The sequence below is a fragment of the Oryza sativa genome, chromosome 1 (genome assembly GCF_034140825.1).
Source record: "Oryza sativa Japonica Group chromosome 1, ASM3414082v1".
In the NCBI taxonomy this organism is placed as follows: Eukaryota; Viridiplantae; Streptophyta; class Magnoliopsida; order Poales; family Poaceae; genus Oryza; species Oryza sativa.
The window spans coordinates 3,364,936-3,390,976 of NC_089035.1; the positions used below are offsets into that span (position 1 = coordinate 3,364,936).

Consider the following 26,041-nt stretch of genomic DNA (forward strand, 5'->3'; position numbering starts at 1 on the left):
TCCGGCAGGAGAATTCGTAATGAAATTCGATTATCGAAACGGGGACGTGTTGTCACCGACACGAGGACGCGAACGCGAGAGGGAGATGCCGTGACAGGACGCGGTTGCGGGTGCCCGTGGCACAACTCGTGTGTTGACCCGCCTCGCGCTCGCCTGCCACCACCGCCACCGCCAGCGAGCTGGATGAGCCAGCAGCCGCCCCCGCCCGCGGTTGCTTCCCCTCCCCACCACGTCAAAACCCAACCCCAACCATGATGCTCCTGCGCCACCACCACCACCCCCACAGCGGCGCCGCCACCACCAGCAGCAGCTGCAGCGGCGGCGGCGGCTGTTAGAGAGGAGGGCACACACCACCACCGACACCGACACGCTCGCCATGCCACCAAGCGAGGCGGCGGCGTGAGGCGACGCAGATCTGAACGGAGGAGGAATAGGAAGAAGGGAGGAGGAGGGGAGGGAGAGGAGTTGGAAGAGTTGGAGGAGGAGGAGATCTCTTTCTTGTTCCCGCTCGATGGAGCGGGGGGAGGGGAGGAGGGGAGATTGCTCCGTGCAAGTGAGGTGAGCTGGGATTTTCTTGACTTGTTTTTTTTATTCTTTTTTTCTCTCGTGATGAATCTCTGAGCATTGCTGAGAGCGGCGCTGCTTGTGGTTGTTGTGGAGTAGTTGCGGCATGGAATCGATGCATGCTTGTGTGCTTACTTTTTATCGGTAGTAATTCTTGTTATGAACATGTTGAAAGTAGAGTAAGGCTATCTGTTTGTCCGTCTAATTCGTTTGAAGAATGTTTTTGTTTCCCTTTCGTCAAGTTTATTATTAGTTGGGAATTATAGCTGGATGAGATTTCAGGACGGCGTCTAGTAGCTTTCATGTGTTAAATCGGGTGGAATAGTGACACCCTTGAAATTGAAATTGAGTGGGAAATCTTCTGTGTTCTTGGCGGTGCACGTGCTGTTGCTTGTGGAATGCCATCGTGGCGCAACATGAAAAAGAAAAGAAGTATTTTATTCTTAGGGCCGCTTACCGTTGATTGCTGATAGCCTCCTTGATTTTTGGACAAATGAAAAGGATTCCGCTTTTGGTTTGTTGTTTTTCATAATTTCAATTGCATGCTGTTTCGATTTGTGTCTTGCAATGTTCAGCTTTGTGGAATTATTGAGTTACCTCATTGGGTCAGGAAGAAGAGAACGCGAAGGAAAAGCGATGGCCCTGATTCAATCGCTGAAACCATCAAGTGGTGGAAGGAGCAAAACCAGAAGCTCCAGGAGGAGAATAGCTCCAGGAAAGCGCCAGCCAAGGGGTCCAAGAAAGGGTGCATGGCTGGGAAAGGAGGTCCGGAAAATTCAAATTGTGCTTACCGCGGTGTCAGGCAACGGACATGGGGTAAGTGGGTGGCTGAGATCCGTGAACCAAACCGTGGAAGGCGCCTATGGCTAGGATCATTTCCTACTGCGCTGGAGGCTGCGCATGCATACGATGAGGCGGCAAGGGCAATGTATGGTCCCACAGCACGTGTCAATTTTGCAGATAATTCCACAGATGCCAACTCTGGCTGCACATCAGCACCTTCATTGATGATGTCTAATGGGCCGGCCACTATACCTTCTGATGAGAAGGATGAGCTGGAATCTCCTCCTTTCATCGTGGCTAATGGGCCAGCTGTGTTGTATCAGCCTGATAAGAAGGATGTGTTGGAACGTGTAGTCCCTGAGGTGCAGGATGTTAAAACAGAAGGGAGCAATGGCTTGAAACGTGTTTGTCAGGAGCGGAAGAATATGGAGGTATGTGAATCAGAAGGGATCGTTTTACACAAAGAAGTGAACATAAGTTATGATTATTTCAATGTCCATGAAGTTGTTGAGATGATAATTGTTGAATTAAGTGCTGATCAGAAAACGGAAGTACATGAAGAGTACCAAGAGGGAGATGATGGGTTTAGCCTTTTCTCCTATTAGAGTAGTAGTCATGCTGCGGGTCAATAGGAATATTTCATTCTAGCTGCTAGGGGATACTTCAAATATCTGCAACCTGAAGCTTTGTAGTCATTTACGGTTTTCGTCTTACTGGGTAATAGCTTTATATATACTATAAGCCAACTGGTACAAGAAGTTGTACTGTGTGTTGAGTGCACTGTGGTAAAAATGAATCTATATTTAATGAGCTTACTCTGTCAATATTTTTGCTTATTTTAGTGTGGTTAAACTCAGGTTAGATATTCAAAACGAGTGGCAGATACTTCAAAGACTTTAGGATCGAATTAAATTCTCAAACAGGTATATTAGGAAGTTTATTTCTGCATGCATAAAAGTATGACAAACTATGATAGTACAAATTTGCATGCATATGGAATTTTAAATACTTAAACATACTACTATCGCATTATAGCGCTCTATGGTCATTCAAAGTACCAAAAGATACATCATGGAGATTTCATAAGGGGAAGTTGCAGACATTCTCTGAATTCAAGCCTCCTTGTTTCACTGTGAAAGGTCTTCTGTTTGTTAGGCCAGTAGGTCAGCCAAATCCAGCCTCTAATCTCCCAGTCCATGGTCTTCCCTAATGCTGCACCACAGATCTTCCACCAGACGCTGTCTCCATATTCATCACGTGCGAAAATGACACCACCCTTCTTCGTGAATGGGCGATACACGGTCGAGTACCTGTCACGAAACCAGGCCCGTGGCTGAAGCAGGGAGAGCTTGGAAGGCTTTGAAGAATAAACCTCCCTTCCGTTTACACCATCATGGAGAAACCAGTTCAAGGTTGTAGTGTTTCCATGCACAGACTGTTCAAATTTCCAGGGTTTCATGGTCAGTGTGAGGCTTTCGCTGACCGATGCCTTTAGTCCAAATGTGTTTGGGGGGTCGAATGAACCTTCAATGCCCTTCTCAAGGCCAAACTCATGCGTGGGGTTGTCGGAGGACTTGCTGACTGAAACCGACAGGACATCTGATTGTTGCATAGGTGTGATTTGCAGCATAACACGTGATGGAAAGTGCTTCTCCTCAGAGCCATGTCCACGTTCAGTCATGAGGATCTCGGAGACCAAAGAGTCCACATCACACCTGAGATGAATCCACTGTAAGTGCCGCTCTTGGTTTTAGATGATACACGTATGGTTGTTTTTTTTCCTTGTGCAGTTAATTGTAACTTTGAAACAATTCAGTTTGTAGATAGACTGCTTTTCAAGGTCTAGAAAACTCTGATTTAACTACCTAAATTGAGTTCTTCTGCAGCTGGTATACAGGGAGAAGCATGTTACCGAACTATGCATAATTGCTTGCTCAATGTTACCTTACTGTAGGCACCAACCAAATTATTTGCTAGTTAAACCTTTAGCTTTTTTTACCAAACATATGCAGCTACGCTTTGCATGCCGCAAACTTAATTGGTTCCCCCGAGTGATACTACTGTCACCTCAGGATGAGTAGGTTTTTTATTTTCACCTAAATTAGTAAGTGTGTATACAGTTCATATGAGATAGAATCAAATCCTTGAATAAATTACTGACCTTATGTTGTCCACCTTTATCTCGACATCAATCCAGTTGTCCCTTCTGATTGTTTTGTAGGCGAGCTGAATCACACCTTCAAGTTGCTGATAAGTAAGCGAGAAGAGAAGGCGCTCATCCTGTGTTGGCACTGCAGGATCTTCCATGCTCATGGCAATGAGTGGGCAGTATAGCTGGACCTTCCAGAGCCCACTTGCTGAAAGAGCATATGAGAACAGTGGCGATGGCACCCCAAATGAATGGTGTGAGGATCGTTGCTCAACAATCCAGTTAGTCACTGCAAGATTCATTGTCTGCATCCATTGCTCCTCAAGGTTTGCTCCCAACATTCTGACAAAGGTCTTTGCAGCATCTTTGCACTTTGGCCCAGTCAGCTGAGTCCTCAGGGATTCGAGGCATCGACAGCGAAGAGCATGGGGAGCCTCATAGATGCAAACTAGGAAGGCCAGGGACAAGAAAACTATGTTAAACACGTCCTTTAGATTGCCATGAATCTGTGCCCTGGGAAACTGAAAGGACAGCTTTTTGTTTGGTCCGGATCTCAGCACCCAGTCCACAATGTCAACAAACAACTCTAACATCTCTTGTTCGTCTAGAGACTGCTGGGTGTATGATTTCAGGTGGACTGGTTTTGACGTCCACAGAGAAATTGGCACACGGTAATTTGCAAAGATGGAGAAGGTGACAAAGGAGGGCTGGGTGGGAGGGGTTTTGACAACTGATAGGTTCACCGATGGCTGTGATGATTCTGATGCTGATGGTGTGGGGCAGATGCAAAGGGACATGGCGTTGGAGCGCCATTGGGAGAACGGAGGCAGGTTGGTGATCCAACCCCATACATCAAGAGGTAAGCTGTGAGCCATTACGTTGTTGAAAACTTGAGCTTGTTTTGCAATGTGGGAGTATCCCAGTATTGGTGTGGTTTTATAGATGGAAGAGATGATGGTTCCTCAGATAAAATTTTGGCTCATCCATGACTGAGTCTAATGAAGCACGGCATAATTTTTGGTAAAGCGGATTCTTGGTTGTTAGAAGAGGAAATCAAGTCATTGAGCTGAGGAATCTTTGTTGTTAATTGGAGTTTGAAGAATCTTCATTTGTGCTTTGCACAGGTGCTAAAGCCAAAAGTTAACTGCTATACGGTAATATGATATATCAAACCCAAGTTGGTTGGCTAATGTTGTAGTGAAGAGAATATAACGTGGCTCTAAACAGGAAAGCTGGAAAGAACGATATGGTTGGGTGGAATGGATTAGTTTGGATGGATTCTGGATAACTCGGTTCAATAAGGGCCTAACGACACCAAATTTGTGACTTGAAGGTTAGCTTGTGTGTCGACTGGGAATTGGAACCTGATGCATCTCACTCTTTGCTTCCGTTCCGTCAAGCTTCAAGATTTACCTCTCAATCGAGTATTGCTTTATACTTGTCTCAGTTGTCTGATCTTATTGAGAATTGTAGGATCCAAGCTCGTGCATCTCGGAGCCAGCATTTGGCAACAGGAAAAATGGCTCTAATGAACCCAGAAATGCAGAAAAGCGGTTCGCGTCATGGTCCTGTTTCTTTCAGCTTGGGATTATTATAATCCAGATTATTAGGAGTAAGCTGAAAGAATCAGACAACTTATTGAAGTAGCTTATTATAATCTGGAGCCCAGCTTATTATAATCCGATAAGCTCATTTAGGTGAGCTTTTTCTAGATTATTGGGTGAAAAATTACCCACCATATGCCACCCCACTCCCTCATTATACTTGCAAACTCAATAATCTAGGCTCTAATAATCTAGGAAAGAAACAACTATCAGCTTATTCTACTATAGATTATAACAATCTAGTTTATAGTAATCTGACTCAATAATCTAGATTATAATAATTTCAAGCTGAAAGAAACAGGGCCTATAGTTAGAGAGAATCCTCCACCTGAATTTCGTGTACTACCTGCCTCTGAAATCTCGTACACGCAGCTTGTCCTTCAAGCTCGAGCAAAACCTTTGCTCCTGTGCTAGTACTAGGCAGTTAGGCAGACCTGCAGCTGCAGGTTAGGATATGAGAGGTTAGGCTCATATTCGTTGCTTAGCATCGTTGCACTGCATTCCACACCAACACACGAACACTGCATTGTTCCACAGTCCAGATTCCCCACGAACTGATCTGCCTCTGACTAGTACACGGCGCAAAGGAGAATTCAGCACCGCCAACAGTAGCAGTAATTCACTGGATTACTGGCGAAATTGTTGCAGCTATTATTCCCGCCTGCTCCCAGCAAGCAGAACCTGAAAAGTTGCTTCAAAAAAAAAATCAAAAATTATACCAGCTTCCAAGCCTCCCATATGTACTGCTATCACCAGCTAAAGTTTGTTCATTCGAACTTCTCTAAGTAACTAGTGTCCTGTAGACAGTTCAGTTTGCTCCGCTACAATCAGGTGACAACCAACAACACCTATCTTCAGTGAGAAACAACAACGGGCAGAGTTAACGCATACCAGAACTCGCTACGGTGTTGTTTCTAAAATGTAAAAACCGTATGACTGGGATGCACAGAATGGATGGGCCGTCAGGCGTCAGTGCTCAGCAATGAGCGGCAATATTTCGCTTGAGAGAAGGTAATACTGTGAGGCGGGGTTGGGGACTGGTGCTGTACAAAACCGGCCCGGGGGTTCATCTGCACTTCTGCAATCCTGTCAAATGGCAACGGCGCATGCGAAAGCTCTCTTCCCGAATGCCTTGGAACCAGAGATGGACCAGCCTTGGCCCTCCTTGTAAACCTCAACCTGTGAAATAAAAAACAAAACAAAATAAAACGAGAGAAGGATGTGAGAGTTCGGCGAGTTGAAGCAACAGCAATGGATGATGGAGAGAGTGATCTTGGGAAAGAACTCACAGTTTCAACGTATTCTTCACTGCTTTGGATACCACCAATGAGGTATGCGTTGCCGTCCAATGTAACCGCACATCCGTGTGCTCTTGGGACGCTGAGTGGGCTCCCCCTTCTCCATGAGTTGGCACGGGTGTCAAAAATCTCTACGCTGGAAAACGTGGTATTTCTATTCAGGCCACCCAGAGCATGTCTGAAAATGAAATTCCCATGTTGGATGTTAAGTCGTATATTATCAGGTTTATATCGAGACGTCAAATAAAAGATAGTGATATAAGGCTAATAGTAGCATCTAACTGCCAGGTGGAATCTGTGTGTGTGTTTTTTTGAAATCACATGACCTCTCTGTTGATTACACACACAGATAAAGCGAGCGAAACTCACAGTGAATCCCCCAAGACAACTACTGAATGGGATCCTCTTCTTGTCCGCATACGTGGAAGTTGGGTCCAGAAGCCTTCCCTTGGATCATACCTTTCTGCTGACCTGTGCATATGAGGATCAATCATTCAATAGGAAGGTCTCAGAATCAAAATCAAGTAAAGCATGGAGAGAATGGTGAGGGTGGATCGTAACTGTAAGTACATGTTGCCATCATAACCACCAATTACATAGAGAACGCCATTTAATTCAGCCGCAGCAGGAGCACATCGCTGGAACAATAAAATACATGTTGGTGAGGTGGGTATATTGGTCAAAAATAAAAATACATTAAAAATATGGGATAATATTTCATGCAAGGTGAACTGGAAAGTTACAATGTATATGCCTCATAAATCCCATGAAATTACATGAATTGCAATTTGCATTCCATAATTTGAAATAGCCTGAATTTGAAAAATATTTATTGCCTATTCAAGTGCTCAAAATGTAGCTTAGATTAGATTTGCAAATGGTCCAACCAACCCTGTAAGACTAGTGCTCAAGCGAATGTCCAACTCACAGTCAGCTTGCCCACTACTGCTCAAACAGCTATCTAAATTCTAAATCACTCAGCATAGTTCACCACGAGAACAAACTTTTTTACTGATTTACGACACGTAAGAAATGATTGAAATAATAGTAGAAACTGTTCTGTGAGCAGCACTATTCATCTTGTAAAAGATTAAGAACCCAAAGATGTAAGTGATTATAGGAAATGCAGTTCAAACAGCCTCTCTTCACAACATGTTTTTTTCCTGGGCCATCTAATAAATCTTGAGCCTTATCAAGAAAATCACAGTGAGAACATAGCGAAGACCAGGACCCTATTAAATTGGCCAAAAAGGCTGGTACATTCTACTCTATACAAGTGTTATAAGGGAGTAGAAGTAGAACCATACAGGTTGCTGCATGGACAAACTGTATATCCATTTCCCCACTGCTGGATCAAACATCTCTACTTCTGAAAAAGACTGAGACCCATCACCCCCACCAATAGCAAATATTTTACCATTCAAGGTAGCTCCAGCAAGATGCCCTTTCTCATGATTCAAGCAGGGCAATCCTATCCACTTATTGGCTCCCCTGTTGTAGCACTCCACTGCAATAAAACAAATGCAGATGGTCAACAGCTTGCTTATATAGAGCACTACGTTTGGCATATTGAAGAATGTTTACCTGTGTTGTACCACAAACTGCGAATGCCATTCCAACCACCAAAAATGAAGACATGGTCCTTTAATGTGGCAACAGCCGCATATGCACGGGCTGAGCTCATTGGCATTAGAGTTTCTAGTATGTCCGTTGCAGGGCAATATGAATCAAGGGATGACAGCCAGTTAATGCCATTATGGCCACCTGTTAGGAGTATTGATGGCCCTTCTACATCATCATTTGTTACACCGAAGAGTGGTGCTGAAGAGCTATGCGATTTCTCAAGCTGCTGTTCCAGATGTTCAACTTTTCTTTCCATAACCTTTACCAATTTCTTCAACAACAAAATTTCTTGATCTGAATCAACCTAGAACGTTCAAACCATAATCAAGATCGGAGTTTGCACACTTGAACAGCGTAATTAACTCAATATCAAACACATATATACTAGTTTGGTTTTCCGGTTAAAATTTGAACATGGTTTAAAACCCACAAAACCAGACATACTGACAAGAGATAAAACCAATTAGGAAAACGGGTTCATCTATTTATACCTTTTCTTCTTTAAAAGAGAAGATCCTACTGATTTTAAGCAAGAAGAAAAGTACCTTCATCTTTTCCATTTCTTCGGTCTTCTTGGATAAATCATTGATAATTTGATACAGCTACAGACAAATGCCAAAAAGCAGGCCATAAACATCGCACCAAAATATATAAGTTGTAGCACTGAAATATGGTGCGTAAGGGAAAATGGTAATAAGGGATGGAATAGCTTAAGGCACCTCAGCATATTCATGGCATTGCACAAAGGATGTATCTTTCAATGATGTGTCACATTGAGATGTGGCATTAAATGAATCTTTGGGGAGAGTAGCAGCAAACCGTGTATCTTGACGTATGCTTTGAGCTGAAGTAGAAACAGGAGCATCCTCCAAGAAATTGGCTTCCTTCTGTTGTAAAGAAGACAGCTCTTGCAGCTTTACTGGTAAATCCATTTTAGCATGCTGGTCATCATCCACAGATTCTTTATCTTCCTTGATCAAACCAGCAACCAGGTCATCACAGCCAGAAGCATCTTTGTTAAGGTTGCTCCTTGATGTTGTACTTGTGCTAGCAAGGTCGACTTCTACATCAGGCAAGGTATGAGGAACAATATCATGTGAGTGTGATGAAACATTGAACTGATCCACATCCTTCACATTGGATTCACTCTTCACTTTATCAGAAACAACAGGTGCTTTTGCTGTAAGAAATGGCAGAGGTCGATTCCATGGATTTGGAACAGTATGAGCGGTAGCAGGAGGTTTTGGAATACTAAGTTTGTTTTGATTAGCGCGAACAGGAGCAGGTAGAAACAAAGAAATCAAATCTCTTGTTTGTCGATGGTCTAGCTCAAAACGGAAGTGGCTAGGTTTATCCTTGCGATAATTGTTTATGATTACACTTTTGTATTTGCTTTCTGGAAGTGGAGGGCACTCTGTCCTGGTAGAGAAGCGGACCTGAAGAACACAAATACTCACAATGCTTATGAAACTATAACCAGAACAAAGACCAGTATATGTTGTTTCTATTATACCTGTGCAGGAAATGGTGTTGTCTTTGCATTTGTCTTTGCATCATTAGACTGTTCAGACATCCAAGCAAATCGGTCGATATTAAGCTGGCCAGTGCTTGTAGCCTTGAAAATGCCATGCAATTGTCTGTTACTATAATTGAACAGAAAGAGAGGCAAGCCAGGTTTAACATTCTTCACATACAAGATATTGCGTTGAGGCAAACCTATCAAACAAAAGGCAAACGAATGGATTCCCAATTAAACGAGAAGTTCAAAAGAATGTTGATTAGCAATGTCAATGTTCTTGAATAAAAGTAATCACACGCGTATGGATTTTACATATCATTTAGATGAAATTAGGACAGGCGAAAAGGGACTTTTACTAACCAAATAACTGTTTAGTGAAGCATTCATCGAATGTGTTGTTATTGCAACAAAAGACCACCCCTCCTAGCTCCTTTTCCGGGAGCTCACGGAACTCGTTCTCGGTCTGAGTCTTCTTTCCAGCACCCATTCTTCGAGAAATTATCAACATTATGCAAAACACAAACATAAGTGACATTATCTAAAAGAAACAAACATAAGTGAGCATGTAGGTATACTGCAGTAGCAAACTAGCAATATCATGTACAGATAAGTTGTCACAACAAACAGCACAGGGTATTATTCCTTTGTTGGAGGATTGTAATTCTGGTAAGTTTACTTGAGTAGTACCAACAGGGAGCGGTTTTCCACTAAAAAAAGATGGGGGAGATGGATTGGGTCAAAACACTAGCAAAAAACAAAAACAAAAACAAAACAAAATATTACCCCCAAAAACCCCACGCATGCCAACATTTTAATCTTACAGCCTCACAAGTTACAACTCAAACACATCGCTACATGCAGTAAACCACTCTGTAATCTGAATCTACCCCATCCACCTGCTCTCTCACAAGCCAAATCTACCACAACGCACGAGCAGCACAAGTAAAAACGTCGATCAAGTTAACGAAGCTACCATAAGCTTCACAATATCTGCCACATTAAAACCATCAGAGTTCGAAAGCGTTCACCTCTGACGACGGATCGCAGTTCTCCCATGCTTCTCGCAATATAGGATTAAAATCCAACAGCTAAAATCTCGCCCCCATAAACCCAACCCTGGGCTCTAGAATTCCCCCAAAACACAGCGATTCACCTCTAAAAACTGGCATAAATCACCAGAAAAACCGCAGACATCAACTGTAACGGTAAATAAAGCGCTAAACCATTCAAACACGCGGCGGCACCAGCCCACGAACTGCTAAAATCGCTAAACAAACACGCGCACAGAAGCTACGCCTAAATCCAGCGAAAACCTCGAGCTGCAATTCCGCACATGCAAAACCTTTGCGCACTCGAAGCCCCATTCCCCATTTCCCCCCAAACTCCACAGATTCCAATTCAAAACCACTTGAACAAACTCAACCCCATCCAGCATTTCGACCCATCACCATGGCATCAATCCCCCAAACGGCACAGCATTCCCCGCCATTCCAGCGAACAATCCACCACCACGCGAGCCCCTCTCCCATCACCCCAGAAATCCCCGACCACCTCGAGCCACAAAACCCCACCAAAACCCCCACCGAAACAGGAAAGGTAGAGAGAGAGAGAGAGAGAGAGAGAAAATCCAGCACCAATCGCGACCAAATCGAGGCGCGGCCGCGCGGGAGGGGATCGCTCGCTCGCTCACCTGCTCGGGTGCTACGAAACCCGCGGGATCGATCGATCGATCAGCGGTTGCCGCCGATGGAGCCGCCTCGACGCGCAGCAGCAGCAAGCATCGATCAACCAGTTCACCACCTCTGCGTGTGTTGGTGCGGCGCGGGGTGCGAGTGGATGGGTGGGCGTAGCGCGTGTCGTGGCAAGGGGGGCGACGTTTATATAGCGGCGGGTGGTCGGGTTCACCGCGAGCTCACGAGAAGAAGCCGCCTGCGTGTGTCGCTGGTAGGTGGGGCCACACCGGGGACGGGGTCGTGGTAAGAGTCACGGGTGGTCAGCGGAACCGACCAGTGCACCACATAACTACAGTGTGTACGGCTCGCCTGTGTCAGTTCGAACTTTTGAGTTTTTAACGGCTCAAGTCTACTTCCCTCAATCACTCGTTTCTTTTTTATTATTATTTTTCCAGCGAGCGACCTCTCACCACTTAATGCGATCTTATCCTCTCGCTGTCTCGCACTCTCGCATCGACTTCTCCGTCATCCCTCTCGCCTCAACTCCTCCATCGCCACCACCCCCCCTCCCCGTCCCTCATGCAATCCCCAATCCTAGTATCCCACTCTCCCTCACCTATCTCCTCTCCTCTCCAACGCGGGAGTGGCGCGGCAGGCGCGCGTTGATTCACCGGTCGTCGCCGCCGTGGAGATCACAATGCAGCTGGCTAGCATGACCGGACGCAATGGACAGGCGGCGGAAGCGGATGTCGATGCGCATCAAGCAAAGGCAAGTGGATGAGAACGAGGAGGTTGCAGGCGAAGTCCTGGTTGGGCGCTCGGCGCCGACGGCGTCTACTCCCTCACCGAGGAGCAACATGCAGGTGGCTACAACTTTGACGCGGGCATCCCGGTGGTGGCTTTGTGCTCGACTCCGAGGAGCACGCCTGTGGCGGTGTCCTCGACGGCGGCTTCGTCTTTCTCTTCGCCTCCCCCCACCCTCCAACGGCGGTTTTGTTTTGTGTGTGGCGAATGAAATAAATGAGGGTAAATCAGTCATTTGCACTGGATACTAATTTTGGTGAGAAACCTCAAAACAACACGTTTTATGGGAAGTAAAACGGCACTGGATACTAATGAGGAAGTAAATCAACTTGAAGAGTTCAAATTTATTCCAAAATAAATCAACTTCTACCTTCTTATACTTACCACTAATCCGCAAAATGAGAAATTTTATTACTTTAATACCCTTACCTACCAATTATTCAATACAATATTCACATTAATTAAGGGCATCGTGGTCTTTTGTTTCTCTTCTTAAAAACTCCTTGAGAAGCTAGGGTTTGAGTTATTTAGGGACAGAGGAAGAGTATGCTCTATCTCTAAATATAAAGTATTTTGATTAGATGTGACGTATTCTAGTACTATAAAGCTAGATATGAACATGTCTAGATTTGTAGTTCTAGGAGTATTTTGAATGGATTTACCTCGTGTACACAATGAATATGAATTATTTGCTCATTGGCAATTCGGAGATGTAAACCATTTTTTTTATTACAAAACTTCCTTGCTGGTAATAAAAGATGAGAGATACGCTTAATTGAATAATTGCTCGCATGGTATATATTTGTTTAGATTGGAACACTACATTCACGTCCTGTGAATACGTCATTTGGTATACTCCCGTGACATATTCTCGTTCTCAATAAAATCCTATTGTAAACCTATTGGGTCGCCACTATTGCTTCTCCGCGCGCTACTCCATCGAGTGCTCGAGGCTAGTGCTAGGGAAAATACTGTAGAAGGATTTTTAGGACTTTACAGCCCGACAAAAAGTTTGACAAAGTTGACGGCTGACATGAAATAAAGTTGACAGGTCTATGTTTTCTTTATTAACAGTGTATTGTGGGTGTGTTTAGTTCCTCAGAAAAGTTGGAAGTTTAAAAAAAATTGAGATTTTGGAAAAAAAAAGTTGAAAGTTTATGTGTATAAGAAATTTTTTGATATGATATGATGTGATGGAAAGTTGAGAATAGGGAGAAACTAAACACGACCTGATATGATGAGGGACATCGTGCTTACGAGTACGATGTCTCAGTTTTTTTTTCAAGGATATGGTTATTCAATTTTTTATCGTGGGATGGTTAAGAATTTTTTTTTATTCGTTGGATGTATGAGAATGGATGAAATAAAAATAATAAATATTAATAACAAAATATGTTAATTATCACTAATTGAACCCTAATCTATACTAATAAATAACAACATTGACCAGTTATATCTAATCAAACATTAATAATGACATGTTAATTATTACTCCCTCTGTTTTACAATGTAGTTTTTTAATAGATGACGCCGTTTACTTTTTTTCACATGTTTGACCATTCGTCTTATTCAAAAATTTTATACAAATGTATAAGATATAAATCACACTTAAAGTACTATGAGTGATAAAACAACTCATAACAAAATAAATTATAATTACGTATATTTTTTGAATAAGACGAATGGTCAAACATGTGAGAAAAAGTCAACGGCGTCATCTATTAAAAAACGGAGGTAGTAAGACTTTCTAGCATTGTCCACATTTATAGAAGTTAATGAATCTAGACACACATATATATCTAGATTCATTAACATCTATATGAATATGAGCAATGCTAGAAAGTCTTACATTGTGAAACGGATGGAGTAATTAACAACCAAATATATTAATTATTGCTAATCGATTAATTTGAACATATACACTCATCCAGCACCTTTGTGAAATATTCCCTTTTCCGACCACCCTATCCATCATTGCACATCAACCAAACATGCATAAAAGTTCCATCAACATTTTTTATCCCAAAATATCCTTTCAACCAAACACACATTATCGAAGACACCACGTTAAGAAACTAGCCTCGAGAGTGTATATCTCTTTGACAAAGGGACATAGGCTTCAGCTTGAAAATTAACCTAGTGAGCGGTAATAATAGTCCAGAAGTGTTATTGCCTTTTTTTAAAAAATAAATAAAAATTCGATCTGGTGAGAATATAACGATCTGTCGATCTCCTATGAAATTTGTACGAAATTCATCTCGTTGAATTGTTCACAATGCGCACCGACAAACCAACTTGATCTGTGAGTGTCAAGTGTCAACTTCGAACGATAATTAACAGCCAGTACCGCGCGTAAATGCAAAGCAAACGGGAGTGAGCCCTACAGACTAGCGTGTTTCGCGAATTTGGAAGAACACGGCGATCAGTGATCACGAACCGCATCTATCGTAGACAGATAACGGATTTACCCAAAAACGGCATGAGTCGATCAGAGCCCCTGTGCACATGCCCGTGTCCCGTCTGAGGCCGTGAGTGAGTGAGACCTGTCAGGATGCCTCTACGACGAGGTGGTGGCTGGGTGCATTCACAGTCAGTAGCTCACCCACGAAAGCTACGGCACAACTAATCGTCAAAATTGTCATCGGTTGTCTTAGCTGACTGTATTGATCGTCGTCGTCGTCGTCTCAACATTAGAAAGAACTGATGTAAGTAGGCATGCAGCTAAGCGAAAACTTCACATGGTTCTTCATACCGTTCGAGTATACAGCTAGGCCGGGACCGGAAGAACCATGTGTGAAGTTCTTACATGGCAGCTAAGCCGGCTTAGCCGAAAACTTCTGGTTGGATGCCATACTAAGTTTGTCATCATTTTCTATACTTTTGTTTCATACATGTATAAATTTTAGCTAATAAAAAAAGGTGAGTCACACCTTTAACTAGTAAAAGTAGGATTGCGCCACACTTTTTTGAACAGTTGACATTTTGGATTAAAAAACGAGAAAGAATCTTGTCATAAGAGTGACTATGAAACAAACAAGAGCTAAAAAGCTCTAATTGGAGCTTTTTGTAGCTGTACCTTCTCCCGAAACTTTTAAGAGCAAGTTTTATAGTGAGGTGGTTGTCACCTTTAATTTTATCCATTTTATCAACTAATTAATCAAGATGTAGCATATAGAAAAGTTATTGTAAAAAATCATATTAATTCAATTTTTAAGTTATTTTCTAGCTAATGCTTAATAATCATATGGTAATAAATAGCCCTGTTTTCCGTGTCCAGAGAAAAGGTTTCCAACCTCTCCAACCGAACGTGGACTAAGGTGGTGTTCTTTTCTCTTGAAGATGAAAACTAAATTTTTTACGCAAAACGATGTGGTATTAATGTATGATTGATTGAGTTTTAATTATTATAAACTTAAAAGATAGATTAATATGATATTTTAGAGCAACTTTTATATAGAAAGTTTTTGTGTGAAACGTACCGTTTAGCAGCTTGAAAAACGTGCCATGAAAACCTTAATCTTCTTCCAACTCTTGGAAAAAAAACAGGACCTAAACCCTGTTTGGGAGCTCTGCTAGCTGCAACCTCCGATAATCAGTTGCTATGTAATCCAGAAAATTATAGCTAGGTAACCTGGTTTCACCCGTTGACTACCCAGCAAATTGCTTAATTTTGAGCTCCTTCCTCTATTAAAGAGAAAATCTTAGGGTCTATTCTTTTCTCCAATAAAAATTGGATAAAATTTTGAATACTTGTGACACACTTTCCAAACAGTCAAACGGTACGTTTCGTATGAAAACTTTCTATATGAAAGTTACTATAAAATACCAAATTAATCTATTTTTGTTAGTTTGTAATGATTAAAACTCAATTAATCATACGTAAATACCAACTTATTTTGAATAAAACACTTAATTTTTTTTCTTGAGAAAAGAACACCGCCTTACAGCTCCCGGAAAGGCACAACTGAGCTGACGAAATCTTCAGTTATCACGGGAATGACAATTCTGTTCCTGGGCCTGTTTTGAAATCGCGTGGCAATGACACTCACTTCTTGCTGGGGAATAAGATCACTTTGACTCCCTCAACTGACCACGGAATCTAAATCGTATCCCCCAACCTCAATACCAGAAATCTTGACCCCCGAACTTGCAAAACCGGTGCAATTTGACTCCCTCGCCGGTTTTGGGAGGTGGTTTCGCCGACGTGGCGCCTATGTGGCGATATTGACCGAGTCTTCGGTCCACGTGGCGTTGATGTGGCACTTACGTGGCAGTAGGATTAAAAAATATGCGTGGGACCCATTAGTCATTGGCACAAAAAGAAATGTGGGCCACTGACATGTGGGGCCCACATGTCTGTCCTCTTCCTCCTCCCTATCTCCCTTCTCTCTCTTTCTCTCAATCTCTCCCCTTCTTCCCATTCGGCGGCGGGCGGGAGGGCGGCGAGAGCGAGCGGCCGGCCCGGCTCGGCCTCGGTGGGGAGGCGGCGGCGCACCGCTGGGGTCCACTGATGATCGCGACGGCGCACGGACGAGGAGAGCGGCGGCGGCATCGGGGCGCAGCGTAACCGGAGCGGCGGCGGCCATCGACGCACACGAGCAGGACGACGCCCATGGCGGGGCTCCCGGAGCACGGCGACAGCCGCGTGAGGTAAGACGACACGTGGCGGCGAAGGCGAGCCCGCTGCGGCGGTGGCTATGGAAGCAGCGGAGACGCGGTTGAGGAGTGGACGGCAACAGGCGGGAGTAGGCCGACGGCGGCAAGGGAGTTGGGCGAGCGCGATGGCGGAGAGGCAGCGGCAGCAGCAGGCGAGCGCGGCTGCGGATGGGAGCGGCGGCGCCGACGACTCCGCACCGCTCGGCCTCATCGTCGTCGGCAGCTTCGGGTGGGGGCGCCGCGCCGCCGGCTTCTCGTCGCTTGCCATGGCGCTGGAACGGGGGAGGACGGCTGGAGCGGCGGCTCGTTGGGGACGGCCTCGCGGAAGAGCAACGGCCGGAAGGACAACGGCGGCGGCGGCGGCGACAACGTGTTGGCCGGCCAACTCCCTCCTCGCCGCCTCCATCCCCACTTCCCTCCCGCTGTCGCCGTTTCCGTCTGCCGTGAGCCACCGCGGCCGAGCCGCCGCCGTCCTAGCCGCCAACCGCCGCCCCCGGTTCGGTTCCGATACGCCCCGATGCCGCCAGCTCGCTCTCGCCGCCTTCCTGCCCATCGGCCGAATGGGAAGAAGGGGAGAGAAAGAGAGAGAAGGGAGATAGGGAGGAGGAAGAGGTCTGACATGTGGGCCCCACATGTCAGTGGGCCCACATTTCTTTTTGTGCCAATGACTAATGGGTCCCACGCATATTTTTTAATTCTATTGCCACGTAAGTGCCACGTCAACGACACGTGGACCAAAGACTCGGTCAATATCGCCACATAAGCGCCACGTGGCGCCACGTCAGCGAAACCACCTCCCAAAACCGGCAAGGGAGTCAAATTGCACTGGATTTACAAGTTCGGGGGTCGAGATTTCTGGCATTGCGGTTGAGGGATACGATTTAGATTCGGTCGTCAGTTGAGGGAGTCAAAGTGATCTTAAGAAACAAAACTGCACAAGTCTGGGCTCGGATTTCACTAACGTCTAATGGCGGCCCAGTGAGTCTACGTATCAAAAACTCTCGAATTTACTAATCAGCTACGTCATGCACAGCTAACGGTTGGAGTCCGAATCTTAAAGTAGGAAATGGGAAAACACATGTTTGGTGCACCCACCGCGATGGACAGGGAAGGCGCCCACGTGGACCCCGGGCCCACGTGACGCACACGTGTCAGTCCGTGGCGCGACGGATCCGATCGGGCACGGTGTTTTCCTTCCCACGTGTGGACAAACGTACGTGCGTGGCCGTGCCTACGAACGTACCGTTCTTCGTACGCGCGTACACGAGCATGTTTTAAACTCGCAACTTGCCGATCGATCTCTCGCACAGCTCAAACACAGTAATGCCGCGATCGAGCTAGGAATCTACTCGCAGTGGATCCACATGAGTAGCCATAACAATACTATAATTAGATTCCGTTCTACTCCTTCCGTTTAAGGTTATAAGTTTGACTAAGTTTATAAACAAGTATAGTAGTATTTATAATACTAAATTAATTTCATCAAATAAATAATTAAATATATTTCATAATAACTTTGTTTTGGGTTGAAAATGTTACTACTTTTTTCTACAAATTTAGTTAAACTTAAAGCAATTTGACTTTAACCAAAGTTAAAACGTCTTATAACCTGAAACAGAGGGGTAGTATATTGTAAACATTAACTCTCATTTATTTTCCGTTAGCATATTTCCAAACTGTTAATTAAACGATATAATTTTTAAAAAGTTTATATAAAAGTTTTTTTAAAAAAAATGAATGAACATTTTTTAAGTTTATAATAGTTAATAATTAATTAATTATAGGTCAATTGCTTGCTTTGGTTTCCGTGCCGCATAAAAGCTCAGTTCCTACGCAGGAAAGGCAGCATGTGGAACACCTTATTTTTTACAATAAAATTCACTGTATTTATATATACACATATTCTAATATATGAATACTTTCCATTTCAAAAAGTTTTTTTAATCATGTATAGTCCATTTTTAAGTAATTCTTTTTTGCGCACAAACTTAGATGTACACAACCATATTTATAAATACCAAGATTATATTAATTTATACCTAGTAGTAAGGGGTGTCATACATTTATATATGAAGTTGAGCCATAATAGTTCTCCTAGCTTAATTCGCCCTGCCTCTACTTGCATGGATGGAACAATTATGCAGGTCGTCGGCTGTGGTCGATCTGTCGAGCTAAATTGTAAAGCTAGCGATCGAGCAATGCAAACTTGTCATGCAACGCAATCTAGCTGAAACACGGTGGCAACAAGCATCAACGCGTGCAATGCGTTGACCGCACTGATGATCTAAGCCAGAGAGCTACTACTCTACCTGCACAATAATTTTTGTCACAGCTTGGCTTGTCGTTGCGTTCAGCTCGACTAATCACTCGATTAGTTCAGCGTATGGTAGCACGTCGAATTAACATACTAACTAATCATCGTCTCAAAAAGCTAGGTAGCCATTATATATACAATCCATCAGAAGTAACAACACTATAGCTTTCTTAGCTTGTAGGCTAGCATATGGTCTGTTCCATATTCACCTTAATTCTACTACGAAAAAAAATTAAGATGTTGCACGGCCAGGTTCATATGTTAATTAACTTATATAGATGAAGGCACCAAACAACTAATCAATGGAGGCCCTTAAACAAATCCATGCTACCTAAACTCCTATATATCCAATTGAGCATTCACACTCGTAGTATAATCGGCTAGCTAGCTTGCAGCACTCATGCATGCATGCATGCATGCAATGGAAGCACACTCATCAGAGGGTAGCATGGCATAGCATATTAGCATACAACCAAGGTACAGCAAGGCAGCATGGCTGTGTCCATGATGCTCGAATCATTGCAGCCAGCAGAAGAAAAAAAAAGAAAAAAACACAGCACAATTAACTAATTAAGGCACTAGCTGCTAATCTTGAAAAAAGGAAAAAAACATTAGAACATGGGTTAGTACTTAGTAGAACCCAGCATCTCTCCATGATTAGACAAACCTAATTGTTGTTTAGGATCTAGATAAGGTCATGGCACACATGACTGATGAGTAGTAGTGAGGTGAGATGAGGTGATCTCACCAAACGGTGAAGTGATGAAAACCCTACTGTTAATGGTGTTAAGTCTCTCTCTCTCTCTCTCTATCTATCTCTCTCTCTTTTGCTTCTTTTAGGCGTGTTTAGTTCCCAAATTTTTTCCCACAAAAACATCACATCGAATCTTTGGACAAGTATATAGAGCATTAAATATAGATAAAATAAACAATTAATTGTACAGTTTGCATGGAAATCGCGAGACGAATCTTTTGAGTCTAATTAGTCCATAATTAGTCATAAGTTTTACAGTAACCCACATGTGCTAATGATGGATTAATTAGGCTTAATAAATTCGTTTCGCAGTTTCCAAGCGAGTTATGAAATTAGTTTTTTCATTCGTGTCCGAAAACATCTTTCGATATCCGGTTAAATGTCCGATGTGACACCTAAAAATTTTCTTTTCGCGAACTAAACAAGTCCTTAATTTGTCATTTTGTCCTCTCCTATATATACAATCCATGGCCAACCTCACCGAGCTCAACACAGTGAAGAGAAGAGAAGAGAAGCTAAGCTAGTAGGTAGGTGGTGGGTTAGCTCGATCGCCAAGTGTTCGACCGAGGAGCGAAGAAGAAATGGGGAACAACCTGAGATGCTGCCTGGCGTGCGTGCTGCCGTGCGGCGCGCTGGACCTGGTCCGGATCGTGCACCTCAGCGGCCGCGTCGACGAGTACGGCCGCGCCGTGTCCGCCGGCGAGGTGCTGGCGGCGCACCCCAACCACGTTCTGAGCCGGCCGTGCTCGTCGCAGCAGGGGGCGGCGGGGCGGATACTCATCGTGTCGCCGGAGTCGGAGCTGGAGCGCGGCGAGATCTACTTCCTCATCCCCGCCGCCTCCGTCCCCGACGCCAAGAGGAGGACGAGCACCGGCGGCGGCGGCGCCGGCCGCGGGCACCACGTCCGCAGCAAGTCGGAGGGCAGCGCCGTCGCCGCCGATCGGTTGGGCAGCCCGGCCGGCAGCGCGTCGCCGGAGACGACGAGGATGATGAGGGCGCAGAAGCAGCAGCACCAACACCGGCGGCGCATGAGCACCGGCAGCCATGCCTCGCCGTGGCAGCCGCACCTCTCGTGCATCACCGAGGATCCCTGAGCTAGCGCCTAGCTTAATTTCTTTTTCTTCTCTGAATTCACAGTGGTTTTTTTGCCTGGTGTGTAAATTTCCTCTGGTGCCCGGTAAATATTTTTATTCACCTTTTGTGTTAGTGATGTGCCGATTTTACATTCTGAAATCAACAACTGTGTATAATTTTCGAAGCACAAAGCGACTTCCATTCTATCTTCTTGTATCTTCGAACAACATTTTGCAACTTCTTTTTAAAGTTCATTTGGGTTTACCAAAGCGAACGAACTTGTTCATACAAAATTAAACAAGTCGGCAGCTCTGATTGATGCGAAATTAAATGAAAATTAAACCACTTGCAAGTTATATATATATATGAACTCAACTCATGAAGTGAGGTTGTGTGTCATGTTGGATCCCCCCCCCCCAACCCCGGCCCTCTTTTTTTTTTCTTTTGTACATGAAAAAAAAAAAGAAGTTCAGATAAACAGCAACGAGACCCATCGGTTTCGATGATACCACGGCAGCAGGCAATGCTAGATCGATGGACGCTGAGATTCCCGGCAATGATTTGGGAACTAATTCATGAATACTCCTTGGAAATCACGCGAGCTCTGCATCTGATCGTCGTCCTCACGCTCGATTGATCCTGATTCCTGCGGTCCAAGTTAATTTCTGGGCCTACTATACCTTTGAAGGGCCCAGTTTGAACCGCTACCAGTTGTAGACTTGTAGCGGTCTGATTTTCGCAGGGGATAAAGTTCAGTTTATATCGCTCAACTTGCGTTGAGTTTCATTCAGATCCTCAAGCAGGTACAATAGTAGACTATTAGTGAGCTGTAAACATATTTTAATAAGATAAAAGATGAGAGAGAAAAGTAGTGGGTTACATATCTGTAGTCGCAGACTCCAAAACACAATATGTGTATGACAGGTGGGACCATATATTAATAGTATAGTAAACAACTATTGTATGAATTGACTATTAAATTAACTATAGATAAATTAAAGCTAGTAGTGGGCTATACTATTAAACTTGCTCTTAGAGATCTCTTAGCAGCTAGGGATGAAAACGGATCGGATACGGACGGAAACTAGCTCTACCATATTCATTTTCACATTTTTTTCGGAATCGGAATCGGAAACCCCGGATACAAAAACGGAATCGAATATTGTCGAATACAGATACGGAGCGAATACGAAACGAAACGAATACGGTGACGAATATTAATCGGAACATAAAAACCCCTCAAACTAAGCATCACAAATCAACGAAGAAATATAATTCATTATTTTTTCTAATAGAACATATCAACATTTCCAAATTTTAGTGTTAATAATTTTGCTATATCCAATTTTGTGGTTGAGGGTGACGGTGTATGCAAAAATCGACCTTAATTTTCTCATGCAGCTCCTTAAGACTAGTTTATCGCACTCATATGAACTCCAAATTGGATGATTCTTTTTCCTAAACGTTTGTAAAATCATGCTCTATTGTGTTATTGTGTTCTTACTGCTATTATTTTGGCCATATTTTTCTTGTGACTTTGTTTTATCAATTAAAATTTTGGATTTCAAAAAAATGACAACTTCAAATAATATTTTGAAGCGGTAAATAATTTCAGCTGAAAAAGTCATGAACATAAAAGTTGTAGAACTCATCAAGAGCTACAACTTTTATTTTGATCATTTCTTCATCTGACAAAGCAATAGTAACATTGTTCACAAAATTTACATATCTCTCTTATAACTTATGAAACCATATGTGAGATATGTAAATTTTGTAAAAAATGTAACTATCGCTTTGTCGGATGAAGAAATGACAAAAATAAAAGTTATAGATCTTGATGAGTTATACAACTTTTTTATTGATGACTTTTTCAGTTGAAATCATTTAGTATTTGAAAATGTTGTTTGAAGGTATCATATTTTGAAATTCAAATTCAAACTGTTTAAACAAAGTCACATAGAAAAATGACCCAAACAAAAGTTGTAGATCTTGATGCGTTTTACAAATTTGGTGTTGACAGTTTTTTTCATTTGAAAACATTTACTACCCAAAAAATTATTTCAATTTCATATATTTTAAAATTCAAATTTTCTATAGTTCAATAAAACTCGGATGGAAAAATTACCAAAATAAAAATGGTAGATGTCAATGAATTCTGCAACTTTGTTTTTGACAACTTTTTCATATGAGTTCATTTACTACGATAAAATTCGATTCAAAGTTTTTCATTGGATTAAAGAAGGTGGGTCCCAACTGTAAGTGTCCTCTTCCTTTTCTTTCCCTTCTTCTCTTCCTCTTTCTCTCTCTTTCTTATCTCCTTCTCTGTTCTCTTCTCCCCTTTCTTCTCGATTCTCCACGCCAGAGGGGGAGGGGCGGGCATGGCGCGCGGCGGGGTGCCAGCCTGGCGCGGCCGCGCGCACGGGATGGCGCTCTGGCAAGGGGCGCGGCGGCGGGGTGCCGGCCTGGCGCGGCGGGAGTGGCACAGCGTGGCGGGCGAGACGGCCGGCGCCCTCCCCCTCCCAGATGTAACCTTCAGTTGCTGCCTAAATCAAAATGGGGGGAAATGCTTTCCTAGATTCGTTATTTTTGTCTTCTAATATGTGAACAAGAGAACAACCTTTATTAATTAAGTGCCAACTATTAGCTATGCTGGTTTTCAGCTGATAAAAGCCACAAATTATGCTTTGCACTTTCTCTTATTGTATGTTATTTTTGTTCCCCCAAGGGGCAATATCCTGAATGGAGTCCTAAAAATGCTTGTTGACCTGAAACCTGACACTTCCACTAAAGTTCCTTTCAAAGTGTGCATTTTTACGCCTGGAACATACAATTTTTGGAGGGGAAAAAAAGAGATAATGTATCAGTAAATGATCAACAATTCTATGTATCAATGTGCTTTGTACGTGCACGTTCACTAGTATGTAATAAATATATCACTTCACGATACAATAACAAGTTTAAATTTGATTTCTACAAATTGATTAACAAATCAAACTATAACTATGTAATTTATCCACAATCAAATTTGTTGATAATTTATAATTTTTAGAAGCCGAATTTTTTGTTAAGTGATATATTTGTGAATTCCTCGCACCCTTGCGTTGGCAACGATTTTGGACTTTATCTAAAAAAGAAACTGATCGAAGGCTCCACAAAGTGGCTAACACGTACAATCCTGTAGCAATTAAGGATGGGAGTACCTATACATCTTTCGAAAGATTTTTATGATCGTATCACACAGATTTTTAATCTTTAGATTAAAATCCGATAGATATAATAAAAAGCAAAAAGCAATTAAGAAACACCATAATGGACACTAAATTACCATATCCTCAAGAAAAAGACCAAATCCAATACAAAATTTAAAATTTACATGCAAAAATTCAAAAATTACAGTGTAACTTACAAAAGTTACAGTGTAAGTTTTATAAATTACACTGTAACTTACAAGAAAATGCACTGTAAATTTGAGTGAGAAAATCGAGTGAGAGATAAGAAAAAATCTTTCGAGTGAGATATAGCAAAATCGATTAAGGATATATTTGTTTGTTGAGAGATAAAACTGGCCACACTTGATTAACTCTGGACGCGGTGGATGCAAATATATTAAGTATTCACTCTGCCTAGCTACGAGCTCAGGATTACATATGCTCACTATTGGAAAGTTGTACAAACTTAATATTTCCTAGGCCATGCTGCATGCCAGGAAGCCGAACAAGGCTCTCCTGGTACAGCAAGAGACGTATTGAATCGTCGTCCCCGTCCCCCGAGCTGTCAATGGAGGCCACCGTCCGGAGAGTGCCGGAGTCCGGGTCGTAGACATGAGCCTCGTGCGCCGTGGTCGCGACAAGAAGCTTCCTCTTCTTGTCTCCCGGCGGGGAGCCACCAAGGTAGGTGAGCGGGACGACGAGCCACGGTGCCGTGAGCAGCTGGCGCTGGCGCTGGCCCGGCGCTGGCAGGTCGACGCGGTAGTCCAGCGACCAGCTCCCGGTGTCGTAGTCCTGCAGCTTCCATATCTCCAACAGCACGTCGTGGTCGCTGCGGTGGCGGACGTCGCGTACCATGCACAGGCGGCCGTCGAGCTCCGCGAGCGTTTTCCCAACCGGCATGGCCACTTCCTCGCCGCTCCCGGACCTTATGCCTTTGGCTCGCAACAGACGGTAGTTTCTGACTCCGTTCAAGTGGACCGGAACGAGGTCGACCATTGAGAAAGGCGGCTGGGGAACACGGCGGAAGGACTCGTCGGCGAGCGAGAAAGAGAGGACGCCGTGGGGCTTGTCGAGGTAGTTTGTCCTGAAACTCCAGTGGAGGCACCCATCCGCGAACACCGGCTGCACATCGCGGTCGATGCTGGCGGCGTCGTCGGTGAAACCGAGGCCGAGCTGGAACGACGAGATGGCCCTCCAGCCTCGGGCGTCGCCAACGGTGAGCACAATGGCGTGCAGTTTGCCCACTACCTCTTCGTCTATGCCTAACTGCACCACCTTGAACTCTCTGGCCGGCGCGTGGAAGCCCATGACAGTGGCACAGTGAGGTCGGTGCGACCGGGGAAGATGCAGAATCTCACCTGTGGTAGGGTTGCACACGGAGTAGCCTTCGCACGGCCTGGCAATGAGGACGAGGCCCCAGCAGGGCTTGGAGCCGATCACTCTCGGACAGTCGAAGCAATTGCTGAGCCACGGCAAAGTCCGCCTACTGAGCCTTCTTCTTATTCGGTACGACCCCATGTGCGTAGGTGCAGGCTCCAGGAAGGTTAACTTGGCGGCGGCGAGAGCGTGGTGTCTGTCTTGGAAGCCGGGCAACGACACCTCGGCGTTCCAGGAGCGGCAGGTGCAGCGGAGCCTCGCGAGAGACCTCGCCGGCAGGCGCACGAGCACCTCCGTCACGACGTGGTCGGGCAGCGTGACCGTGACGCCACACGCCGCCGACCGCTCATCGCCCGTCTTCCTTTTCTTGGTTCGCGGGCTCGCCATCGCGTTGCTGTACGTACTGTATGTCACACCCACAAACGGATCGATCTATATATGTGCGCGCGTACGCGTACGCCGGCGGCGGCGGCGGACGAAGCAGCAGGACGTACGCGACGCACGCGGGATATGGAGATCGATCGGTGCAGGCGAACTGATCTATCTATCTATCTATCTATCTATCTATCTATCTATCTATATATATATATATATATATATATATATATATATATATATATATATATATATATATATATAT

General features: G+C 44.0%; 5 protein-coding genes and 1 long non-coding RNA gene across 7 annotated transcripts; 3 read left to right on the forward strand and 3 right to left on the reverse strand.

Annotated features, from left to right (window-relative positions):
* Nucleotides 1-112: 112 nt before the first annotated feature.
* LOC4324418 (dehydration-responsive element-binding protein 2A-like) lies at nt 113-2,156 on the forward strand. Its single transcript, NM_001428108.1, has 2 exons — nt 113-558; nt 1,175-2,156. Exons 1-2 carry the CDS (start codon nt 512-514, stop codon nt 1,950-1,952), a joined length of 825 nt encoding a protein of 274 aa, NP_001415037.1. The 5' UTR covers nt 113-511; the 3' UTR covers nt 1,953-2,156.
* Nucleotides 2,157-2,249: 93 nt separating this feature from the next.
* On the reverse strand, nt 2,250-4,445 carry LOC4327135 (uncharacterized). The gene is made up of 2 exons (XM_015765852.3): nt 3,509-4,445; nt 2,250-3,062 (listed from the first exon to the last, which is right to left on the reverse strand). The coding sequence occupies exons 1-2, from the start codon at nt 4,369-4,371 to the stop codon at nt 2,417-2,419; spliced, it is 1,509 nt and encodes a 502-aa protein (XP_015621338.1). The 5' UTR covers nt 4,372-4,445; the 3' UTR covers nt 2,250-2,416.
* LOC112937870 (uncharacterized) lies at nt 4,216-4,935 on the forward strand. Its single transcript, XR_010742254.1, has 3 exons — nt 4,216-4,355; nt 4,439-4,650; nt 4,724-4,935. It is a non-coding gene; the product is annotated as an uncharacterized lncRNA (long non-coding RNA).
* Nucleotides 4,936-5,839: 904 nt separating this feature from the next.
* Nucleotides 5,840-11,393, reverse strand: LOC4327136 (uncharacterized). 2 transcript variants are annotated; one of them, XM_026022991.2, is made up of 11 exons: nt 11,231-11,393; nt 9,901-10,028; nt 9,535-9,636; nt 8,741-9,457; nt 8,567-8,623; nt 7,983-8,325; nt 7,706-7,905; nt 6,960-7,036; nt 6,768-6,869; nt 6,390-6,576; nt 5,840-6,279 (listed from the first exon to the last, which is right to left on the reverse strand). In XM_026022991.2, exons 2-11 carry the CDS (start codon nt 9,925-9,927, stop codon nt 6,190-6,192), a joined length of 1,902 nt encoding a protein of 633 aa, XP_025878776.1. In that variant the 5' UTR covers nt 9,928-10,028; nt 11,231-11,393; the 3' UTR covers nt 5,840-6,189. The 2 variants fall into 2 exon arrangements, with proteins under 2 accessions (XP_025878776.1, XP_015623026.1); XM_015767540.3 differs by having other exon boundaries at nt 9,535-9,737.
* An 8,839-nt stretch (nt 11,394-20,232) lies between these two features.
* LOC107277399 (uncharacterized) lies at nt 20,233-21,021 on the forward strand. Its single transcript, XM_015789138.3, has one exon. It carries the CDS (start codon nt 20,323-20,325, stop codon nt 20,833-20,835), a length of 513 nt encoding a protein of 170 aa, XP_015644624.1. The 5' UTR covers nt 20,233-20,322; the 3' UTR covers nt 20,836-21,021.
* A 3,424-nt stretch (nt 21,022-24,445) lies between these two features.
* Nucleotides 24,446-25,798, reverse strand: LOC112937636 (F-box protein At5g49610). The gene has a single exon (XM_066306950.1). It carries the CDS (start codon nt 25,786-25,788, stop codon nt 24,457-24,459), a length of 1,332 nt encoding a protein of 443 aa, XP_066163047.1. The 5' UTR covers nt 25,789-25,798; the 3' UTR covers nt 24,446-24,456.
* Nucleotides 25,799-26,041: the final 243 nt, after the last annotated feature.

Bases quoted from the DNA above. Each gene is read 5' to 3' on its own strand.
- LOC4327135 (XM_015765852.3), bottom strand. From the start codon at position 4,371: ATGGCTCACAGCTTACCTCTTGATGTATGGGGTTGGATCACCAACCTG. The intron at 3,063-3,508 runs GTCAGTAATTTA...GATTCATCTCAG, and splicing joins ATAAAGGTGGACAACATAAG to GTGTGATGTGGACTCTTTGG.
- LOC107277399 (XM_015789138.3), top strand. From the start codon at position 20,323: ATGGGGAACAACCTGAGATGCTGCCTGGCGTGCGTGCTGCCGTGCGGC.
- LOC112937636 (XM_066306950.1), bottom strand. From the start codon at position 25,788: ATGGCGAGCCCGCGAACCAAGAAAAGGAAGACGGGCGATGAGCGGTCG.
- LOC4324418 (NM_001428108.1), top strand. From the start codon at position 512: ATGGAGCGGGGGGAGGGGAGGAGGGGAGATTGCTCCGTGCAAGTGAG. The intron at 559-1,174 runs GTGAGCTGGGAT...TCATTGGGTCAG, and splicing joins GATTGCTCCGTGCAAGTGAG to GAAGAAGAGAACGCGAAGGA.
- LOC4327136 (XM_015767540.3), bottom strand. From the start codon at position 10,027: ATGGGTGCTGGAAAGAAGACTCAGACCGAGAACGAGTTCCGTGAGCTC. The intron at 8,326-8,566 runs GTACTTTTCTTC...TGAACGTTCTAG, and splicing joins AAGAAATGGAAAAGATGAAG to GTTGATTCAGATCAAGAAAT. The intron at 6,280-6,389 runs GTGAGTTCTTTC...TTTATTTCACAG, and splicing joins GTGAAGAATACGTTGAAACT to GTTGAGGTTTACAAGGAGGG.